A 19968-nucleotide genomic window follows, 5' to 3' on the forward strand; every position below is an offset into this window, starting at 1 on the left:
GCACCTGCTGATCCTTCTACCTATGGGTGCCTGGGGCCCCCAGGCTGACTCCTTGAGGAGCAGGGGTAGCTGGAGTGAGATCGAGCTGCCCCGCATCCCTCTCACGTACACACCATTGGAGGCCAACTATGGCATCAGCGATGAAGTTGAGCCCATGCAGCAGTGCAGCAGCCAAGTCTTGGACCAAGGTCTCCATGGCGGCTGCCATTCTACTAGTGTGGACCTCAGTGCATTGCAATGCCGGCGCTATCACCTCAGAGTGAAGACGGACGGACTCCTCTATCATGCCTTGCAATCTGAGGAGTGCAGTGGACATCCCTCCCTGATGTTCCCGAGCTTGCCTTTGCAGCTCCAGAAACTGTGACATGACGGAGTCCCGAGGCTCATCATCTGACTCAGACTCAGCAAATTTCTGGCCTCCAGCAGTCCTCCAAGTGCCAGAAACCTGAAGTCCCTTCCTCCTCCTGCTGTGGATCAGACGGTGCAATGTGCTCATTAGATTGTGATCCCGAGGCTACTCTAAAGCTAGGTCCCACCGAGGTGTGTGTCTCTGCACTGGTGGAGGGTGTGGGTGGGCACTGTGACAGGTCTTCAATGAAGGTGCCTCCAGATTCCTCTTCACTGGTTTCTTTGGGGCTTGATTGGAGGCCCTGGGTCATGGACTCCATTGGGAGGGTTTAAACTAACTCAGCAGGATTGTGGGAGCCAGGAGAGAATATTAGAAAGTAAAATAAGAGTGCACGGAATGTTGGGAGAGGCAGATAGCACTAAAATAGAGAATAGTAAGGTAATAGATGGAATCGGAGTAAGGGAGCAAGTAATGAAGTCTAAATCAGGGTTTCACCGCATGTATGTGAATGCACGGAGTATAGTTAATAAAATTGGGGAGCTACAGGCACAGATTGCCATGTGGGATTATGATGTTGTGGCGATAACAGAAATGTGGCTTACGGAAGGGCATATCTGGATGTTAAATATTCCTGGTTACAAGGTGTTCAGAAAAGATAGGAAAGGGAAAAAAGGAGGAGGGATGGCATTTTTGGTTAAGGAGAGTATTGCAGTATTGGAGAAAGACGATGTGTCAGAGGATTCAAGGACAGAATCGATTTGGTTAGAGCTAAGGAATAAGAAGGGTGCAATTACATTTCTCGGTGTAATATATAGACCAGCAGCTAGTGGGAAGGATATAGAGGAACAAATCTGCAAGGAAATTACAGAGAGGTGTAAACGTCATAGAGTAGTTATAATGGGGGACTTTAATTACCCTTATATAGACTGGGATAGCGGTAGTGTAAGGGGCAGTGAGGGACAAGTGTTCTTAGATTGTGTTCAGGAGAATCTCCTACAGCAGTATGTGTCCAGTCCAACAAGAAAGGAGGCACTGCTAGACCTGGTTCTTGGGAATGAGTTGGGCCAAGTAGATCAAGTGACAGTAGGAGAACATTTAGGGAACAGTGATCATTGTATCATAAGGTTTAGGATGATGGTGGGAAATGACTTTGGTCAACCCAGAGTAAGAATAATCAATTGGCAGAGAGCAAACTTCAATGGGACAAGAATGGAGCTGGGCCGGATAGACTGGAACCAAAGGTTGGTGGGAAAAACAGTTGCTGAACAATGGGCTACCTTCAGAGAGGAGATGGTTTGGGCATAGTCAAGGTATGTTCCCTCAAAAGGGAAGGATAGGACTAACAAATCCAGAACTCCCTGATTAACAAAGGAGATAAAAATTAAGTTAAAGAAGAAAAAGTGTATTTACGACAAGTGTCAGGTAGCAAATACAATAGAGAACCCAGCTGAATATAGGAGTTTCAGAAGGGATGTGATAGAGCAAATAGAAGAAGCAAAGAGGGATTATGAAAAAAGACTGGCAGCTAACATAAAAGGAAATCCCTAAGTATTCTATAAGCACATCAATAGTAAAAGGAGGAGTAGGGCCGATTTGGGACCAAAAAGGGGATTTACACATGGAGGTAAGAGGCATGGCTGAGGTGTTAAATTAATACTTTGCATCTGTCTTTACTTACGAGGCAGGTGCTGCCCAGGCCATGGTGACAGAGGAGGAAACTCAGTCACTAGATGGGTTCAAAATTAATAAGGAGAGAAATTGGATAAGCTGTCGGTACTTAAAGCTGATAAGGCACCGGGACCGGATGAGATGCATCCAAGAATATTGAAGGAAGTGAGAGTGGAAATTGCAGAGGCGCTGGCAATAATCTTTCGATGTTCCTTGGATTCGGCAAGGCACCAGAGGACTGGAGAATTGCAAACATTACACCCTTTTTCACAAAAGATTGTAAAGATCTGCCCTGCAATTACAGACCAGTCAGTTTAACTTCGGTGGTGGGGAAACTTCTAGAAACAATTATTCAGGACAGAATTAATAGTCACATGGAAAAATATCGATTGATTTGGAAGAGTCAGCATGGATTTGTTAAAGGAAACTTGTGTCTGACTAACTTGCAGGAGTTTTTGAAGAGGTAACAGAGATGGTTGATGAGGGCAAGGCCCTTGATGTGGTGTATATGGACTTCCAAAAGGCATTCGATACAGTGCCACACAACAGACTTGTGAGGAAAGTTATATGTCATGGAATAAAAGGGACAGTAGCAACATGGATACAAAATTGGCTGAGGGATATGAAACAGAGAGTAATGGTTAAGGGGTATTTTTCAGGCTGGAAGAAGTTTGTAGTGGAGTTCCCCAGGGGTCAGTATTGGGACAAAAACAGAAAATGCTGGAAAAACTCAGCAGGTCTAACAGCATTTGTGGAGAGAAAGACAGAGTTAACATTTCGAGTCTGCATGACTCTTCTTCAGAGCTAAAGAGAAGTAAAAATGTGATGAAATTGTTACTGTTTAAGGGAGGTGGAGCAGGTGAAGCTGGATAGAAGGCCAGCGAGAGATGAAGGCAATGGAGAGATTGACAAAGATGTCACGATCAAAAGGACAAAGAGGTGTCAATGGTAGTGGTGCTGGCTAAAGGAGGTGCTGATGGTGGCATTAAGGTCAGAAAGCAGAATGAGGTAATAGCAGGACTGCAGGTGGCACTCTGGAACTGCTGTCTCTTTGAATTGGCGAGCAGCTCCTGGGGGAGGCAGCCATCCTTAATGGGGCCGGGAACCCCTGTGGTAACCAATTAACTGCCTACTGCTCGTAAAATGCTGCCCTGGGTCCTGCAGACTGCTGAAGCGGGATTGTCCCCGGCTTTCAGGCCTGTTGGCAGGACTCCCACCATGGGAACAAAATTTAGCCCAATGCCTCCATCCCCAACTCAAATTACAACTCCAGCCTTTGGTCTGCAACCTACCTATTTAATCCAAGCCCCAGTTTCCTGATTTCCTCAGTCACAAAGCCCCCATGGTCTCCTAGACTGTTTCACCCAGCCTTCTCTCTCAGTTCTAGACTCAGATCCCTATGTCCCCAACATTTCAGTCTGGTTTTCCAGCTCTTTCCTGGGCCAGTCCTCCCATCTCCATTTTTTCCATTACTCTCTCCTGATCACAGTCCCCTGTATCTCAGCCTGACAAGTCAAAATCAAACTGGCAAACCTGATACAAATACTGTTCAGAAAAATCTTTGGCACAAGCAGCACTTTTTAATTGATGAAGTGCTCATTGTAACTGCCTCCTCAGGAGGTTTCAGTGCTACCAATGATGCCAGTTTTTCTTTATACTATTGGGCTGTCTCTGAATACATTTTTGGCATGGAGGCAATTGTGTAAGAGAGAGAACAGCAAGGGTGGAATCGTCCCAGATTTGCACTAAGTGCATTGGTGGGCGGGTAAAATAATATTTTACCCACCGGCCGCGATGGTGGGTTTTCACACCGTACCTTCCCGAACCCACCTCATTATTTATGCATTCCTGGGAAACACGTTGTTTCCATGACGTTTCTCATTCGCCTGCCTGCCATCACCTCGCCATTTCATCACGCCGGATGCCATATTTAAAGTCCTGCTGTGTGCGCACATCTGTGTTTCCAGACCACGACTGCTGCATGGAAGACATGGCCCTGTAAGGCAAAAAGAATGCAGCCCCCAGGTTCAGCAACACATCACTGGAATGCCTTTCGGATGCCGTGGAGTTACGCCGGAATATTCTCTACCCCAGCTCTGGCCGCAGGATGGACAGCAGCATGACCGACCAGTCTTGGGAGGCAGCAGTGGTTAGTGTCAATGCCCTTAAAAGAGGACAGCCACCCAGTGCCAGAAGAGGATGAATGATCTCCTCCGCTCCACCAGGGTAAGTCACTCTTCTCATCACTCTCAACTCTCACACTCAAACCCATCACACATCCACAGGGCCCTCACCCATTGCCAGTTCATGGGACATCACCATTTACTCTCTCACACACACCTTCATTGTCCTCATCCCGTCCACGGGACCACTCAGCACCCACACATGCCAGACATACTTATCATCTGGTCTGGCAAGCGTCTTGCTTATACTCTCTCCATCTCTATTCAGGCAGGACAAGCTGGCACACAACAAGAGGGAGAGGTCGCAGACTGGTGGGGGAATGCCTGACATCAAGGTCCTCACGGACTTTGAAATCAGAGCCATCCAGTTGGCCGACGATGATCTGGATCGGTCCTGTGTTGATAGGTCGGCGGTGCGCTACCAAGTGAGGACCCAGCAGTGCAACGTCCATCAGACAACCATGCTGTGAGTGATGTGTCCTCTTTCACAGGCCACTGCCATGCACTAATTATCCCCCCTTGCTTCCGCAGGCACATCTGAGAAACAGCCGACAGTGTCCATGACCCAGGTCCTCCAATCAAGCCCCGAAGAAACCTCTGAAGAGGAATCTGATGACACCCTCCCTGAAGTCCCGTCACAGCGCTCACCCACACCCTCCACTAGCGCAGAGACGCACACTTTGGTGGGACCTAGCTTTAGAGTAGCCTCAGGATCACAATCTGGTGAGCGCATCGCACTGTCTGATCCACAGCAGATGGGGGCAGGGACTTTCCAGGTCTCTGGCACTCAGGGGACTGCTGGAGGCCACAGATTTGCTGAGTCTGAGTAGGTGACTAAGCTCTGGACTCAGTTATGTCACAGTTGCTTGAGCTGCAAAGGTAAGCTCGGGAAATCAGGAACTCCTCAGATTGCAAGGCACGATGGAGGAGGCCATCTGCCTTCACTCTGAGTTGATAGAACTGGCATTGCATTACATCGAGGTTAGCACTGGTAGGATGGCGGTCGCCACGGAGACCTTAGTCCAGGATGTCACTCCTGCACGGCTGCACTGCTGCACGGGCTGAACTCCATTGCTGATGCCATAGTTGGCCTCCAACAATGTGTACTCGAGAGCTGGGCAACTCGATCTCACTCCAGCTACCTCTGCTCCTCAAGGGGTCAGCCTGGGGCCCTTGGACACTGATAGGGAGGAGCATCAGCAGGTGTACACTCCGGGGCCATCCATCCAGGTGACTCCGAGAGTATCTGGCCCATTCGACTCCCCTCTTCCTGTGACCTCAGCAGCTCCAGCTTCACAGGCTGAGAAGGGTTCCACTGCCACACAGCAGGACCCTGAAAGCAGGTCGGGGCCCTCCAAGTCTCGGCCCTCCAGAGGATGCCCGCCAAGGTCATCACAGACAGGGCGTGGCAGTCAGCAGGCTGCCTGCACCTCTGCTGTGGATGTCCAGGGAGCACTAAGAAGTAACGGCAAGGTTAGGAAAGTTAAGAAGATGTAGTTGCACAGCCTGGGCACTGATATTAATCACTTGTACATACTGTTCACTATTGTCAATAAATTGCCAAGAACGTCTCCCAGCGTATGGCTCTTTGTTCTGATGAGCAGTGTTCGTGTCACTCAGATGTGAAACTTTTCTGCACAAGATAAAGGCAGGTGTCTCAGTCCAGGGCCTCTTCCCTGTGCTTTGTGCAGCTTCAGACCAAACTGATGGTCCGGCCTCACACTCACTGGACACATAACTGATGCCTGCACCTCAGCAGTGCTGGTCATTGCTGCTAGAACGTCATGGGCAATCATTACAGAGTTCACTCATTCTCTCTATGCTCTCAGCACATTTAAGGAGGGACTGACCCCCATCGCTTCAGCATCTGTGACCACTGATGCTGTGCTCCAGCTCCTGAAAGGCTCAGGTGCTGAAGGCGGACAGAGAATCAGTTGCTCCTAAAGTTTCATTGCTGCGTCTCTATGATATGACCCTGACCACAGAACGCAAGCGAGCTGCCCTTGGTCAGACAGGAGTCATACATTCTCAGAGGCTGTGTGAAGATCTATGGAGTGTCCTCACTGCATGTTGTCATCATTCTCCTGGAATCAAGTGACTATTAGGGCCTCTACTGTGTTTCCATGACAGGAGCATTCTCACAGAGGGTATTGGCACTGCGAGAAACCAGCCTGGAGTCAAACGTTTACAAATGCGATGTAAGGATTTATGGCGTCTCCTCACTGCATGTCGTCATCATCCTCCACAAATCTAGCAACTATGAGGGCTTCCCGAGGACACCTATTCCATCTGGCCAGTGCAAGGGCCTCATTCCCGTCATCGCCGCCTTTGACGACCTCCTCACTCTCATCCCTTCGGCATGCTCCTCATCAGAGGAGACATCCAGCTCCTCCATCTCCTCCTCAGCCAGCTCCACTCCCCGTTGCAGAGCCAGGTTTCAAAGGGTGCAGCTGACAACAATGATGTGACACCCTCTGTGGTCTGTATTGCAGGGCTCCACCAGTCCGTTCCAGGCACCAGGACCTCACCTTCAGCATCCCAATGATTTGCTCCACCATGTTGTGAGCTGCAGCATGAGCCTCATTATACCGTCGCTCTGCTGCAGCCTGAGGCTGCCGGACGGGTGTCATCAGCCACATCCTCTGTGGGTAGCCCTTGTCCCCGAGGATCCATCCCTGCAGTTTCAGTGGCCCCTGGGCCATAGATATCTGTGACCGACTGAGGATTTGGAGTTATGCACACTCCCTGGAAACCATGTGCACACCTGCAGGATGCATTTGTGGTGGTTGCACACCAACTGCACATTCAGCAAGTGGCACCCCTTGCGTTCGATGTAGTTCAACCCATGTTGTGACGGAGAGCTGAGCGCCATGCGAGTGCAATCAATCACACCCTGAACCTGTGGGAAATCTGGGATCTGGGCTAATCCAATTGCTCTTGCATCCTGGTCCCGGGCGAAATTCACAAAGTTGTGTGCCCTCGCAAAGGTGGCATCCATGACCACATGGATTTGTGGGTGGAGGCTTGTGAGATCCCACAGAGGTCACCTGTGAGCCACTGGTGTAGAAATTGAGTGCTGCATTCACTTTCACATCCACTGGCAGTGAATGCCCTCCATGTCCCCGTGGTGCCAAATCCTTCAGTAAATGGCAGATGTGAGCGATCAGTTCCCTAGACATGCACAGTCTTCGGTGACGCTACTTCTCGGTCATCTGCAGGAATGAAAGGTGGTGTCTGTAGATGCTGGGTGTCACTAGGTGCCGACCAGCGACGGCTCGCTGTGGCTCTTGGGCAGCATGTGCGGGAGCCCCTGCTGCCCCTTCTTCCTGAGGTTGCTGCTCCTGCCTCTGCGCAGCCAGGAGCCTCAGTCGCTCTCTCCTCCGTGTTCTTCACACTCTGTAGACCATCAGGCGTATAGCTAGTTCACCAGGCTCCATGATCCTGATGTTGTACTCCTGCAGGATGAAAGAGAGAGACAGGTGGTTAACATGGGTGTACTAAGAACCTGTCCTGGTCAAGTGTGATGGCCCCTTAACACTTCCTGGATAGTGCTGGCCACCACTCAGATGACCAGAGATTAGTGCGCTGCATGGCTGCCCTGTTAGTTTGAACCATGGGGGAGACTGGTCCAAACCGGGATGCTGACATTGCAAGAGGCTGTGAGCGCCTCCAGCAGTTGCTGCTACGTGACCAGCTTTAGGGAGGAGATTGTACAACGTGTGCAGCCCAATGGTTCTGCAGTCCACTAAAATGCCCATGAATTTGCAGTCTGTGCCAGGGCTGTCGGGGGGGAGGGGGGGGTGAAAAGCTTTGGAGCACTTGGTGGCACTTTGATGCCTCTGCATTGCTTGAGTGGGCAGATAAGCTAGGAGCCCAACTCCAATCATATCAATATAAAAACAAAAAGCTAAAAGCTACTGCGGATGCTGGAAATCCAAAACAAAATAAAAACAGAATTACCTGGAAAAACTCAGCAAGTCTGGCAGCATCGGCGGAGAAGAAATCAGTCAACGTTTCGAGCCCTCATGGCCCTTCAGCAGAACGGGCAGAACGGGCTTCTGCTGAAGGGCCATGAGGGCTCGAAACGTTGACTGATTTCTTCTCCGCCGATGCTGCCAGACTTGCTGAGTTTTTCCAGGTAATTCTGTTTTTATTTTGTTTCCAATCATATCAACGTGGCTGCGTCTGAACTGTCTCTGTTGCAGAGGAATGGTCACTTTATACAGGTGTCCCTAATGCATGGCTACTTCCCTCACCCACCTACCCCCTACCCCAAATTCATGTGTGGTATAGTCAATGGCAGAGCAGCCCTTGCCCACAGCTCCCCACCCACCTCACAAGTCGCCTCAACCGCGAGGCAGCCCTTAACCCTCCCCCAACAAATTGCCTCATCCGCAAGGACAATTGCAAACTGGCTTCACGCCGTCGTGAAACTGATCGTGTCGTATTGTCTGCTCATGCCACCGATCACACCTGACACTAGCGGGCACAGAAAATCCCAGCCAAAGTTTCTGATGGCTGCTAACTTGTATGATGGAGTATTCTGTGACTCTATGATGGGATATAAGCTTGTACCTATAGGTTCCCCATAATGAGTTCCCAGACAAGAGCTGCATATGTTGAAGTGATGACACTAATTTAAAAACAGGGTGGTCTAGGTGAAGGTTCTTATCTCCCATTGCTCTTGCAAACAAGAGTAGCATTGGCAGAGACCAGGGAGAAACTCACCTTGCACTCTTGTTCAGTGGGGAAATAGCATATGGCACAGGAGAAAAAGAGTAGAAGCAAATAAAACTGATTAACCAGAAAAGTTTTCTTTCAGTAATGATCAATGCAGGTGCTACATGTGTGGGCTGAAATAAGTCTATTAAATTCCACTGGTCAATGTCTGGTGACAGTGTAAGATGTTATTGCTCCTTACAGAATAAAGTTTTGTGGAAATCCAATGCCATCATAAATAACAGGATTAGTGGCCCACCAGGTACTATTAGCCCTTTGAACCTGGTAGTAATATGAATCAGCTCATGTGTTAAATGAAGAAGCCAATATTTTTTCTGTTAGTCACTACCATTTTGTTGTCACTGGAGGGCAGCAGATAGTCCCGTCTTCCCAAGTTATTGTAATGCAGCCCTTTGACGCTACAGTGCATCCTGTCATGCCCAAATGCGCATAGAATGCAGACTACGTCTGAGGTGCAATACACATCTCCAAAATCAAAGGCACAATTGTAAAAAAACTTTATGCTGGAATTTCTTTGTTTAATGCATGAAGCAGTCTGCGGAATGGAAAAGGATCAGGCTTTCATGAATAAGTGTCCCAATACCAATCTTTTGTCAAGAGTCATCATTTTATCAAATTGATTAGAGGATTCTAATCGGCATAAAAAGATCTTGTTCTATTAAGTTCATGCCATTTAAAATGAGAGATAATTTTAAAAAGTTAAACTGCAATATTTAGTGATTTGGGAACTGTCGTCGGAGAATCATTATAGTGTTACTACTACCTGTATTAAGCGTATGAAAATCAGCCTATGCAGCAGTAATCTCTGCAGCCCAAACTGAATCCATTCTTTTGGATGACTTCAAATAATGAGTACGATGTAGATGCAGATAAACTATTAAAGAAGTTGAGATAAAAATAAGGATTTAAAACACATTGTTAAAAATATTAGAATTTCATCTGATGAATTGGTCATCAAGCCACAATAGTGCATCCTCATCAATATAAAATAAGTAAGGGAGAGAAGTTGGACAGAAAATAAAGTGTTTTTATTTTCAAAAAGGAGAGACATGCGCTTTGCATAAATGACTTCAGAGAAGTCTGAGGACATTGCCGAATCTTCGTTTCCCTTTTTCTTGCAAGAAGCAGAGTTGTTTTGCAGCCAGTAATTGCTGCTTATTATGGCACACAATGAAAAGAAGGCAGAGAAGGACTACAAACGGTTTTATAGGCTTGTCAGCAGGGATCTTTTGGTACAAATTGCTGGATAAATGAAACAGCCTGTTGTTTCCTCCGTTAAAACAGTGAGTTATGTGAAAGAAGGAGAGGTGGAGCAGCATCAGCAGGCAGTGTTAAGGTTACCTGCTGGGTCCTAATTGGTGGCCAGTGTTGTTAATGGCTTCCTGTGGCTGAGTGTTTACATGTCATTTGCTCGGTGCTTTGTATCTCAGCTACTAGAACTACTAACAAGTTCTTCAATCTGTCTTTTTTTAGAATACAACAAGACGGTTATTTGGTCAGCAGTCAGAATGCTCCCAGCTCGGTCATGAAATCAAATATCCCCAGTCCATTCCAAAGTCACATTTTTACATGGTATGAATATTGAATCTTTTGTTTTATGCCATCTTACCAAGAAGTCTTGAATCGATTCAGACAATTGTTATTCAAATTTCATACACTAAATTGGTAGCAGAGTCACAAAAGACAGTTTTAGCACCCTTACCATCCAAACTAATTTTTCTGTTAAATTCTTCTTTAAATAATTTCAGAAACTGACCGATTCCAGGAGAAATCAAAAAGCATCATTTATTACTTATGGAATTCAGAAATGTACAAATCATCTTGTTCCCTTTCTCTCTCAGCTACTTTCCATCTATCTTAGCAGATGAAGAATCAGGGTAACACTTAAATAAATGTAAACAACCCTGGCCACTGACGATATATGAAGAGAAAGGGGTTATTAGTGTCAGCATTATAAATACAGAGATAAAATGAACAACATCTAAATCTGTTTGTCATATAAATGGCTGACCCTGGCCTTAATTGGCATTTGCCAAGTAGTAAATGCCACACAAATATCGGGAGAGCTCAGTTTTGGGGTAGATTAAGCCTAATCATCAATTTTAGTTCCAAGATGCAATTAACCAGGATTATATATTTGTCCTGAAATTTTTTTGTTATGCTGTATCTGTACGTCCAGCTCCTTGATTGTTCGGGATTCAACTGCAATTTATGGATGATACTAAACCATATAAAACCAGGGGACCCCCAGGTTCAATCTTACTTAACTAATCTCAGAACATTCCAGATTGCTGGAAACTCTTTCGAGTTATCAACAGTCACAGATTGCAACTCTTTCGAGTACAATCACAGTTTTTGGTTTCCAGGAGTGGGACATGAACCCACAACCCTCTGATTCAAAGGCGAGGGTGCTATGAACTGAGCCACAGCTGACACCTCCCCAGATTGCTGGAACATGTACCTGTGAGAACATAGGATTGAGGATAGCATCAGATTCAGCTGGGATACTCATCGCTCAATATAGTACTGCATATGCTTCAGCATAGATGAGGGATCGAATCTGGGAACATGCTTATCTGTTTGCCTCAATTACTTCCTGATTAAACTTGGTAAACCACTCTGTGGAAACTGAAATGACTGGTTTTGTGTTTTGGTCATTATATTAGCAGTCAAATGAGTTATTGTAATAATATTCACTTCAAAGCTGCACATGCAAGATTGAAAATAGTACATGTTTTTCAAGTATTTTTAAAAATCCAACAGTGAGCTCTTGAATATTTTCAATGAGTTTGTGAGAATTGACTGAAGTGTTGCACCAGAATTTGTGAGATTGGTACCTAGAACTTTGATGTGTTAAAACCTATTCTTCAAACTCCCTTTGTTCAGATTGTAGAACTGCAAGACCAACTGGCTAAGAGTGGGATTTTGAAAAACCAAGGAGATTATGAAGAATTTTGGCACCTGTTAAAACAGACTTCTCGTGCTATGCAGTTTGAAACAAAACTCCAGGACGTAAAGTTAAAAAGTTTAGTTGTATTACCTTACCCATGTATATCACTTTAAATGCCTAAGGAAGTCCAGCAGAGGCTACTTCTGTTCAAAGAATTCCTTTATTCTATGTAGAAAATATAGGTACATCATTAATTTAGCTAAACATTTTATAGAATATCAATTATATTATCAGAAAGGATGTGGATTCAAGTCCCACATCCATCCTTCTTTCCCTCCTTACCCTCTAGTCACATGGCTCTTACTTTTTGGGTCAGAGTTACTTGAAGTGTTGCATCCTTGAGTAACTCTACAATAAATATCTGGGGCTCAGAGCTATTTTATCAGCCTAAAGACTATGGGTTTTTTCAGGCCATTTCAGAGAGCAGTTAATAGTCAACCACATTGCTGTGGGCCTGGAGTCACACGTAGCCAGACCGGGTAAGGATGGCCGATTTCCTTCCCTAAAGGACATTAGTGAACCAGATGGGTTTTAACAACAATTGATGATAATTGTCATGGTCACCATCTTGAAGACTAACTTTATATCCCAGATTTATTGACTTAATTCAAATTCCATCAGCTGCCATGTGCCAGAGCATTAGCCTGGGTCTCCGGATTACTAGTCCAGTGACATTACCACTATGCCACCGTCTCCCTTGTACATGGATGCATGAGATCCCAGTAAACCCAAATACCAGTTATTGTCACTGCTGAAGTTCATGTAGGCAGGTGCATAGATATAGAGGCTTCAGTGAGATCTGCATAGAGACACCCTATCCATCAATAGTTTCTGGACTTCACTTACCCACCAAACCTGTCTCCAATCTTGCACAACATTTCTTCAATGTTCCATGCCAATGCCATCTTACCTACGTCACCATTACCCCACCACGGGACCTCTGTCTTTAACTTGGGACCTTTTCATATTGTCTCCTCTCTATTCCCCGTTTAAAATTGAAATATTAGTGTTATGATAATTGTTACATACAAGCCCTATGTAACATGAGTTTTCTCTGTGTCCACTCATGTGCTGGTTTTAGCTGCCACTCTGGAACTGAGCCCATCACTTCTGTTTCCACTTTTTTTTCTATCCCAGTTTACTCCTTTTCTCTTTACCCCAGCTAGATTCCTCTCAGCTGTCATCATGCCTTCTCTTATTTCTCCCCTCTTGGCTATTCTTCCCTCCCCAATCCCTTGCTGAATCCTACAGCACTCCTTGGCCTTCCTATTCCCCTACTGCTGTCCCAGGCTTGATTTCCTCTTAGATAAACCTTGAACTTCCTCTGTGCCTCTCTGGAATTCTCCAAGGGCCCATCAAGGCACTCAACATTGCCTGTTTATGAGCAGAAAGTCCAACTGCCCCATCCTACTCTCTTTGCCAACCTTCCAACCCAATATGCCCACAGAGTGTTAATCCCCCGCCTAACCCACTCCTCTCAGTGCTGACTCTGTAGACTCTGCCAGCAGATCAGCTCACACTGCCCCTCTCAGCATCTCCCTCCAGAATGTCCATTAACTTGTGAACTAAGTCCTTTCCCTGCACAAGTTTATTGTGGATGATAGCATTGACACCAAGGCCTTAATGGAAACCTGGCTGAGGGGTAAAGACATTTCCCCCAATTGAAGCCTCCCAAGCTGGCTATATCTTTCACTACGTGCCCTGCCCAGACTGTCAAGGTGGTGCTATGGCTCTTATAACCAAACCTCACCTTGATGTGCCCCCTTACTGCTTTGGCACCTTCCCCTCCTTTGAACATCTCATCTTGTCATGCCCCTCTCACTTCTCATTTAAAAATCCTTGATCTCTTCCATCCACCCAAATGCAATAAAAATTTTCTCACCGAGACATTTTCACTGCTTTTCTCCCTTCGCTTCTGCACTAAGCACCTTCTCATCCTCACTGATTTCAACATCCACCTCAATTCATCACGCTCTCTCTCTCCTCTGAGTTCGCTGCCCTTCTATCCTCCCTAAATCTCTCCCTCCATAGAAACTCCCCAACCTATATTCACAACCATATTCTTGTACTTCTTATCTTGCAGCCTCTCTACCCAAATCGTGTCAATCACAGAAAAGGCCATCTCTCATCACTTCCTTGTATCACTCTCCACCCCTTCTCACTCCCAGTTCTACTTTCTTCTGTGTCATGTCCTGGAAGAAACCTTTCCTTCAAGTCACTTTAAAACAGCACTTGCAAATTCCCAACTGCCTAGCCATGGACCCTCCAATCACCACAACATTTTTACAGCTACCTATTTGCTCAATCACATCCCACCTCCGCCTTCAATGTTCTTCACCCCATCAAAACCATTACTTTCACTTACCCTGGTTGTTCCCCGTTCTGGCCTCATCTCCACTCTCATTAAGTCTAAATACATAAGGGAGAATTTTCTCCTCGTTGGGCGGGCCGGTTGGGAGCGGGCGCTGGCGGGCGCGGAGCCGATCGCAGCCTGCGATCGGCTGCGTGCCGCCATTTTACGTGGGCAGGCATGTGCACAAGAGAGTGCAGAAATCTCCCTGAGGCACAGAGCTGCCTCAGGGAGATTAAGATCACAATGAAACTTTGGAAAAAAGAAAAAATAATATTATTCAGACATGGCCCCTCATGTGACAGTGTCACATGAACTGGGACAAGTTTGTGAATTTTCATGAAAATGTTTATTTAGTTAATAAAACCGTCATGAAACCTCATCCCGCCCATGGATGAGGTATCATGAAAAATACGAAGGCCGCCTGGGCTCTTCACCTGCCCGCCAACCTTAAGGTTGGACGGGCTGCCCTGACAATTAGGTTAATTAGTTTATTGATGGCCTTAACAGGCCTTTGATAGTTCAGCAGGCATGCAACCGACTCCGGTGCCCACCCACTAAATGGAAGATCGGAATGACGCACGCCCGACGTCACCATGCGTCATTTTACCGTCTCTTTTTGTCACACTGTTTGTCTGACATCCAGTACTGGATGAAATTTCCTCCAACTAAATATTGTGAAGACCAAAAACTATGTCTGAGACTGAACCAGACCCTGAGCTGAGCTACCAACCTCCATATCCTCTCTATCACCAAGACCACCTGCATCCAATTCCATAGTACATCTGACCCTTGCCCTGCATCAGGTCATTTGCAGCTGAAACCTTCATCCCTATCTTTATTACCTCTACACTTGGCTTTTCCAATGCTCTCCTGGCCAGCCTCCCACTTTGCATCCTCTGTAAACAAACTCATCCAAAAATGTGCTGCCCATATCCTAACTCTCACCAAGTCACATTCATTCATCACCCCTGTGCCCACTGACTCAGTTAAGCAACGTCTCGATCTTAAAATTCTCATCCTTTCCCTGTAACTTCTTCTGCTGTGTGCCTCCAATTTCAACCCCTTGAGAATCCCTTTGGTGGCAGTGCCTTCAGCCGCCTAGCTCCTAAGTTCTGAAATTCCCTCCCTAAATCTTTCTGCATCTCTACCTCCCTCCTTTAAGATATCCCTTAAAACTTACATCTTTGACCAAGCTTTAGGTCATCTGTCCTAATATCTCCATATGTGGTTCAGTGTCAAATTTTGTTTGATAATATCCTTGCGAAGCACTTTGGGATGTTCTATGATGTTAAAGGCACTATATAAAGGCTGTTGTTGTAATTCTATTCTTTTGCTGACAGTGATTAAGTCATTACCTCGTTTCAACAAGAGACCTGTGCAAGATCCAGCAAGAAGTCCATGTGTTGCCAGAAAGAGAAATAACTATCTCACAAAAGTAAGCAATTTATCCCTGTATAAGCGAGACTATTACTATGACATAATTCATTAATAACATTTCTTTTCATTCGCTGAAATTAAATTAATATATGATTGCTTCACCTGTTAACGTTTGTATTATAACCTACTAATATTATAAATATTATTTCTTATTAATTCTCTTGAATTTTCAATATAAATGGTATATTGTATTTGTTGTGCCCCAAAAGCTCTATTTTTGTTGTCCCTGCCAATTTTTTTGGATACTTCTCCCCTCTTTTCTTCTCTTTCTTGAGGTATAGTTCTACGAGTACCCAAGTGGTTTTATTTACATGTGAGCTTTGACACTCACTATCAGCAGGATATTCGTCGTGAGAGAGAAACACAGCTGATCCTTCACTCCTTCAATGTCAACACATGCGCATTTTCAGCAGGGGTCATGAGTTGATGGATAGTGATCAGGAGCGGGAACCCTGGCTGATTTTTTTACACCCCGTTGGATAACAATAAAGAGTGGGAAACCTGATTCATTTTTTTCCCCCCTTTTCCAAGTTCGGGGCATTTGTTGTCAGTTGTAGAGACCTTGGGACCTTCCTGGCTTGCACGACTCAGCTATTCACTAGGGAGAACTCACTGAGCTATCGGGGGAGCCATCTCCATTGTTTCTGTATGATCCTTGGGTTGATAGTTTATTAGGAAGATTGATGCCAGTCAAAGGAACATACCCTTTGAAATTCACAAATATTCAATGCATGTACAACCACTTTTTTCAGAAAAATGTTTAACTTTGCACAGGATTGTAAAGAAAGCTATAAAACTTGGCGAAATACAGTAGCTGCCTGTTTTAATCCTCTCTGGTGTGTGTTCTACTTATGTTGACTTTTACTACCTTATAGTCTTTTTATAAATACAATTTCTATGCAAAAATGATATTGTGAGATGCCAGTATAACATCGCAAATACGAACCCTGATGAATTCATGAAAATATGCTTCCAACATTCACTTCGTTCAATTTCATGTGTAGGCACTTTATCCTTTCCTTATGCAAATGTGCATTTTAAGTGTCTTTGAAAGATGTATGCTGTTTCCAGAGCATGAAGTGATTAACTGTTTGTATCCTGATGCTGCTTGCACCCACTGCAAAGTGTGTCTGTTCCTTGTAGTTACCTTGCTTTGAACTAGAACTCAGCACACATGGCTGCATTCAACTTTGATAGTGCAGATATAAGGGCCACTGAAAAATGTGGGCCAAAATTTTCCAGTCAGTGTTGGAACCCTTGTGTCCAAAGCTGATCAGGCTGAAAACTGCCCACTTGCCTGCATCCGATTTTCCTTTCTAATCTTCTGATGGAGGATCCTGCAGAACTTCCTCAATGCAGGAATCCACAGAGAGAGCAGCAAAAAAGTTTTGCGCAGAAACCATGCCCCTTTTTCACAGCATGAGCTGGTGAGTGAATGGGTCAGTGAATGGGTGAGTGTGTGGGTGTGTAAGTGGGGATGAGGTAAGTGTGTAGGTTGGCAGTTGGGTATTATAGGTAGTATGATAGGTTGGTAGGGTGACAGCTGGATAGGGTGGCAATGGGTAGGCTGGCAGATGAGTAGGTGGAAGCTGGGTAGGGAGGTAGGTGGGTAGGAGGTAAGTGGGTAGGGCGGTAGGTGGGTAGGGTGGCAGCTAGGTAGAGTGGTAGGAGTTGAATTGGGTAAAGTGGGTGAGTGGGGTTGGTGGATCAGTGGTGAGTCAGAGGGACTCGGAGGGGGCGGAAGGGGGGGTAATCAGGGAGTTGGAGGGGGGTGCTCATTATGAATGATTGGGGGGGTCAGTTGTACAGTTACCCAGGAGTTAGACTAGGATTTTTCGGTCTAACATTTTCTGGGTAACTATTCAGGGTAAATAAATCGGAATAGTCCGAAGTATCTGACACTGAGTTGGAGTGGGAAACTTTTTTGGAGGATCCCGGGAGCAGAGGAATTACCCATTGGAAGTGCAAACTTCCTAGGCAATTCCCACAGAGTCAGTGCATCGGGACTGCCGCAGGATGCTGCATACAACTTGAGTCATACGTCCGGTCTCCAACAATCCAGAGACTGGGAGATCTGGGCCATAGTTTAAACAGTAGCGGTTAATGGTTACATGTTGTGAAGAGGAATGAAGTTTCACAGTGGATGGAGTATATTTTCAGCCAAAGAAAATCAGTTTTGATAGCACTTTCATATTCTTTTCTATGTGAAGAATGCAAAATTGTTCCAAAAGAAGGAGTAGACATTCTTTGAGGATGTGATGTCATTGTAAAATAAATATCCACACTGAATTGCAGTATATAACGCAGGCTGAGCTACTTCTGAATGCTCAATGCTTCTTATTTTTCAAAAGCTGTTTTTAATAAGTCAGCAAAAACATATCTTCCAGTTTTGAGCTATATTCTTATTGCCATATGTGAGATGTAGTTTATATTCTTGCAACAGTTTTTTTCCACATTGATGTGATGGGGGAAGGGAAATTTGTTTAGAAAGAGGAGAGAAGGAAGAATAAATGATGGAAGTCAAGGATGACTCCAGGTTTACCTCAGCCCTGGTTTTCTTGTGTACAGACTAACAGCTGTGCCCTGGATGATGAGTTGGGGTGGGTTGGGCCCTTCACACAGTAGTGCGACTGAAACATCAGTCTTCCAATCTACTAGACGTGGCAATATTTCTTAGCCCAATTTGTCAAGTGATTGCTGAAGGCAGTTAAAGGTTTAATTTGCAGGGCACATTCTTTCTTTGGGTACTGCATAACCTGGAAGAAAGTCAGTGGACGTCTTGTGACATTAGACTCATCTGTTTCATCATGCTTGTTTTTCTTGCAGTATATTCATTTACACAGGGATTTATTGTAATAAGGCATCTTTTTAAGTAGTTAGCACAGCATCAAGGTTTATAAGCCTAAATTATAGCCATTAAATGATTAAAAGAGTAAAATTATCATGCAAAATAGAAAATGATATTGTGCAGTGTGTATTGAATGTGGAATAATAACATTACAGAAACCAATATAAACTTTACTCATTGGGCTTGTTATTTTGTTACCTTAATATGAGCTTGATTTCCTCAGAATTAATCCTATTTACTTTATTTTACACTCTTAATTATCTTTTTTAAAGTTACCTTGCATTTTTTAATCAAAATGTTTTTTCAAATGTAATTTGAATTTATACATTTACACATGTTTTATTTGCTTTGATAAGATTGAAAGATTACTTAGTGCTGCTAACTATATTTTTCCGCCATTCTTTTCATTTTACTCTTTGCAAACATTTTTTCGTAATTCCACATCCGGGAATAGCATTGAATTGTTTGTTATCACCAGATTTATTTTGTTACAGAGAACTGCATGTTGAAGCAGCGATATTTTATATACAACATATTTTCATCTGTATAATGGGATGGGATTAGGAACTATCTGGCTTATACAAAGATGAATGTCTACATTCCCCGTGTATTGTTGCACAAGATAATTTGAAAAAGATCAGATGGAATATAAAGTTCTAGAGCAATTCCTACAAAGATACAATTCTAATTGGTATTTAACTTTGATTTCTTTTGAGACCTACTCAGGGGAGCGTTACATTTTATACTTCAACATCATTGCTGATAAAACTCGGCACCTTTCCTCAGAGTATTTAGAAATGATTGACCAGCAGTGTTTGATATGCTGCATTTCACAAATGTTAGCCATAAAATGATACAGCACAGCAGGAAATCATTCGGCCCATCATGGCTCCTGTGAAAGATCTGTCCAGGTAGCCCTACTCCTCTGCTCTTTTAATAGTTCTGTAAAGTTTCCTGTTTCAAGTATTATATCCAGTTTCATTTGAAAGTTACTATTGAATCTGCATCCACCAGGCAGTGCATTCCAGACTTTTACAATTTGCTACATGAAAAATTTCTCCTGGGGCAGGATTTTCCCTTCATCGGGTGGGCGCGGCGGGCGGGCTCGGGAGTGGCCACGAGACAGACTGCTGCCCACAACCGGGCCCCAACCGCGATTTCACGCGGACTGGCCAATTAGCGACCAGCCAGCGTGAAACACGCGCTGATAACCTCAGCCGAGGTGGGGGCAGGAGGAGCGTGAGCACTGAAGTCTGCGCATGCGCGGAGGGAGCGCACACTGAAAGCTCCCTGAAGGCACAGAGCTGCCTCAGGGAGCTGAAGAATTTTACGATGAAAATTAAAGATTTTAAAAATAAGGGAAACATGTCCCCGCATGTGACTCAGTCGCATGAACAGGGACACATTAAAAATTATGTTTAAAAATTTTTATTTTTTTAA

General features: G+C 44.9%; 1 protein-coding gene across 4 annotated transcripts in view; it reads left to right on the forward strand.

The window, feature by feature from the left end:
* The window catches only part of LOC144689633 (uncharacterized), a 188791-nt gene that overhangs the window by 64819 nt on the left and 104004 nt on the right, over nucleotides 1-19968 (forward strand). For 3 of the 4 annotated variants that reach the window (XM_078556874.1, XM_078556877.1, XM_078556875.1), the window contains exons 5-7: nucleotides 10414-10512; nucleotides 11827-11965; nucleotides 15584-15678. In XM_078556874.1, coding sequence (XP_078413000.1) covers nucleotides 10414-10512; nucleotides 11827-11965; nucleotides 15584-15678 — 333 coding nt within the window. The remainder of the gene's footprint in view (nucleotides 1-10413; nucleotides 10513-11826; nucleotides 11966-15583; nucleotides 15679-19968) is intronic. The other variant, XM_078556876.1, reaches the window with a different exon arrangement.

This window comes from Cetorhinus maximus, chromosome 14 (genome assembly GCF_964194155.1).
Source record: "Cetorhinus maximus chromosome 14, sCetMax3.hap1.1, whole genome shotgun sequence".
Taxonomy (NCBI): Eukaryota; Metazoa; Chordata; class Chondrichthyes; order Lamniformes; family Cetorhinidae; genus Cetorhinus; species Cetorhinus maximus.